This window comes from Triticum urartu, chromosome 5A, assembly GCF_056163025.1.
Source record: "Triticum urartu cultivar PI428250 chromosome 5A, HENAU_Tu73, whole genome shotgun sequence".
NCBI classification, from domain to species: domain Eukaryota; kingdom Viridiplantae; phylum Streptophyta; class Magnoliopsida; order Poales; family Poaceae; genus Triticum; species Triticum urartu.
This window is the reverse complement of record NC_141877.1, coordinates 627451445-627453771: the sequence shown is the minus strand read 5'-3', so window position 1 is coordinate 627453771 and position 2327 is coordinate 627451445. Positions and strand designations below refer to the sequence as shown.

At 53.3% G+C, this 2327-nt stretch overlaps 1 protein-coding gene across 1 annotated transcript; it reads right to left on the bottom strand.

The window, feature by feature from the left end:
- Nucleotides 1–1084: 1084 nt before the first annotated feature.
- LOC147973535 (zinc finger protein ZAT7-like) lies at nt 1085–1834 on the bottom strand. The gene has a single exon (XM_087525033.1). The coding sequence runs from the start codon at nt 1716–1718 to the stop codon at nt 1305–1307; it is 414 nt and encodes a 137-aa protein (XP_087381159.1). The 5' UTR covers nt 1719–1834; the 3' UTR covers nt 1085–1304.
- Between the last annotated feature and the right edge of the window lie 493 nt (nt 1835–2327).

Genomic DNA, 2327 nt, shown 5'->3' with positions numbered 1-2327 from the left:
AGGGAGCTTTTAGGGCCGGAGCTGGAAGATTGGGAGCACCTACGGGCTCTGATAACGAATGTGCGGCTGTCGGGCTCCGCAGACGTGGTCTCTTGGAGACTTTCGGGCTCTGGCAAGTTCACTGTCAAGTTCCTGTATAGAGAGTTGTGCCACGGCCATGCCCCTATGGCAGCCACGGGGCTTTGGAAGGCGCGAATCCCGCTTAAGATTAAGGTCTTCCTATGGCAACTATGCCAAGATCGCCTTCCTACCTCTATCAATATAGCCAAGCGCAATGGCCCTGCTTCCGGTCCTTGCGCTTTGTGTGATGACGTGGAAGATGCTGACCACGTGTTCTTCCGGTGTCCTTTGGCGCGCTTTGCTTGGAGCGCGGTCCGTGAGGCCGCTGGGGTGGATTGGGATCCACGCTCACGCTCTAAGCTTGTGTCATACCTATCTTCGATCCAGGGCCCTCTGCGCCGGATCATGTGGACGTGTGCTTCGGCCATGTTATAGGCCTTATGGCATATTCGTAACAAGTTTACTATTGAGGGAGTGTTCCCCTCTCACCCCGCTGATGTAATTTTCAAATGCATCTTATTCTTGCAGCAGTGGGCACCGCTGGGAAGGCAACAGGAATCTGATCTTCATCACCAAGCTATCGCACGTCTTCGCTCCGTCTACTCGGCGTCTCGAGCCCCGTCGCCTCTGTTTGTTGCCTCATAGGGATGGGCAGTCTTTTTGGTCTTGGTTACCCCCGAGCCTGCCCGCTCGTTAGTTTGGCTGGTTATGCCATGTAATGCACTTTATTTCGCCGTCGTTGTCTTTTGTGGCATGCCTTAGAACATGGGTGACTAGCTTCGGTTCCGTTTGTTTGGTCTGTTTGTTTGTGCACGCTGCCTATGTTGAGGGCTTTATTAATTTAAAGCCGGACGTCCCCGATGTCTATGTTCTAAATAAAAAAAAGAGTTTTATTATACTAAAAATAATTGTGTATGTCAACGTGACCCGGCCTGCCTCCTTTTCAAGGAAAAAAAATCTGTGTTACGGAGATCGTCATTAGGATTAACGCAATTCGTAGTCGATTCAAGTAGAACAAAATAAATGTATGAATCAATAAAGTATAGATAATATCAGTAAACAGTAATGAACGAATGAATGAGTCCTAAAATATGTACATATATATACCTAATAACGTGAGCGAGCAGACCAACTATTGTGCAGCAAATGTGCAAACCAAATCGTGCACATAGGTGATCCTGTAAATCTGGACTAGAACTAGATATGCCTGGCTATTGAACTTGAGAGAAATCGATGGTGCAGTGCTAGAGGAAGAGCTGGAGCAGAACGGGCGGCGCCTGCGCCGTGGTGGCGGCCTCCTGCTCGCGGTGGCGGCGCATGTGGCCGCCAAGCGCCTGCCCCATCTCGAACCCGATCCCGCAGACGTGGCACCGGTGCGCCTGCTTCTGGTCCACCGTCTTCTTGGTCCCCGGCTGATCGGACCCTGCAGCGAGGCCGAGCGCGAGGCAGTGGCGGCCACGGAGGTGGCTGGTCCGGTGTCCTCCCAGAGCCTGGAACGACGGGAAGGAGCGGCTGCACGTCTTGCACACGAACTCACCGTCCGCGCCGCCGCGGTGCATCTTCTTGCTGCTGTCGGCGACGACTCCCAGGGACAGAGAGAGGGAGAGGGGCGAGGGCGCATCGGCCTGATCTCTGTACTGCTTCATTGATGAAACCATCTGCGGCTAATCGGACGAGCTCAACAAGGGTTCGTAATTCTGTGCGGATTCAGTGGCTCGGAAATGGCTGTGGATGTGGCTCGGATCATGCAGGGTAAGCCTTTTTATAGTGCTGGCGGTGCGGACCGCCTAGTACTAGTAGCCACCAGGTACATCCATATATAGACCACGTCTGGCTTGACGACGACTTGGAGCCCGCGCGCCCTTCGCGATCGGCGGCGACCTGGCTAAAGCGTCCGGTCTGCAAAGATAGAACCTTCTCCTCTGCTCGCGTACGTCAGCTCAGAGTAATTGCTTAGCTTGCTCCCAGTCCCAGGTAGCCCGGCACGCGGTTACGTGCATGTGGACGGAAAGGCCCGCGAAATGGGATCAGGCCATGATTAGTTGGATGTTTGTTGTTGCACCGGTGAGACATTATTAGAGTATGACGATCTAAACGAACGGTGCTTTTGTTCGCTTTTTATTTGTTTGGGTCGGCTGTCCGTCCGCTGTCCGTCCTTTTTTAAATTTGGGTCGGCAGTGTGTCCAACGGGCCGATCCATTCCATAATTGCGCGCGTTTTAGATCATGCCAGCGGCCATGCCGTCGTTCTGGTTTTGGCGCTCCAGC

Excerpts from the sequence above, each read along its gene's own strand:
- LOC147973535 (XM_087525033.1), bottom strand. The coding sequence starts at position 1,718 with ATGGTTTCATCAATGAAGCAGTACAGAGATCAGGCCGATGCGCCCTCG.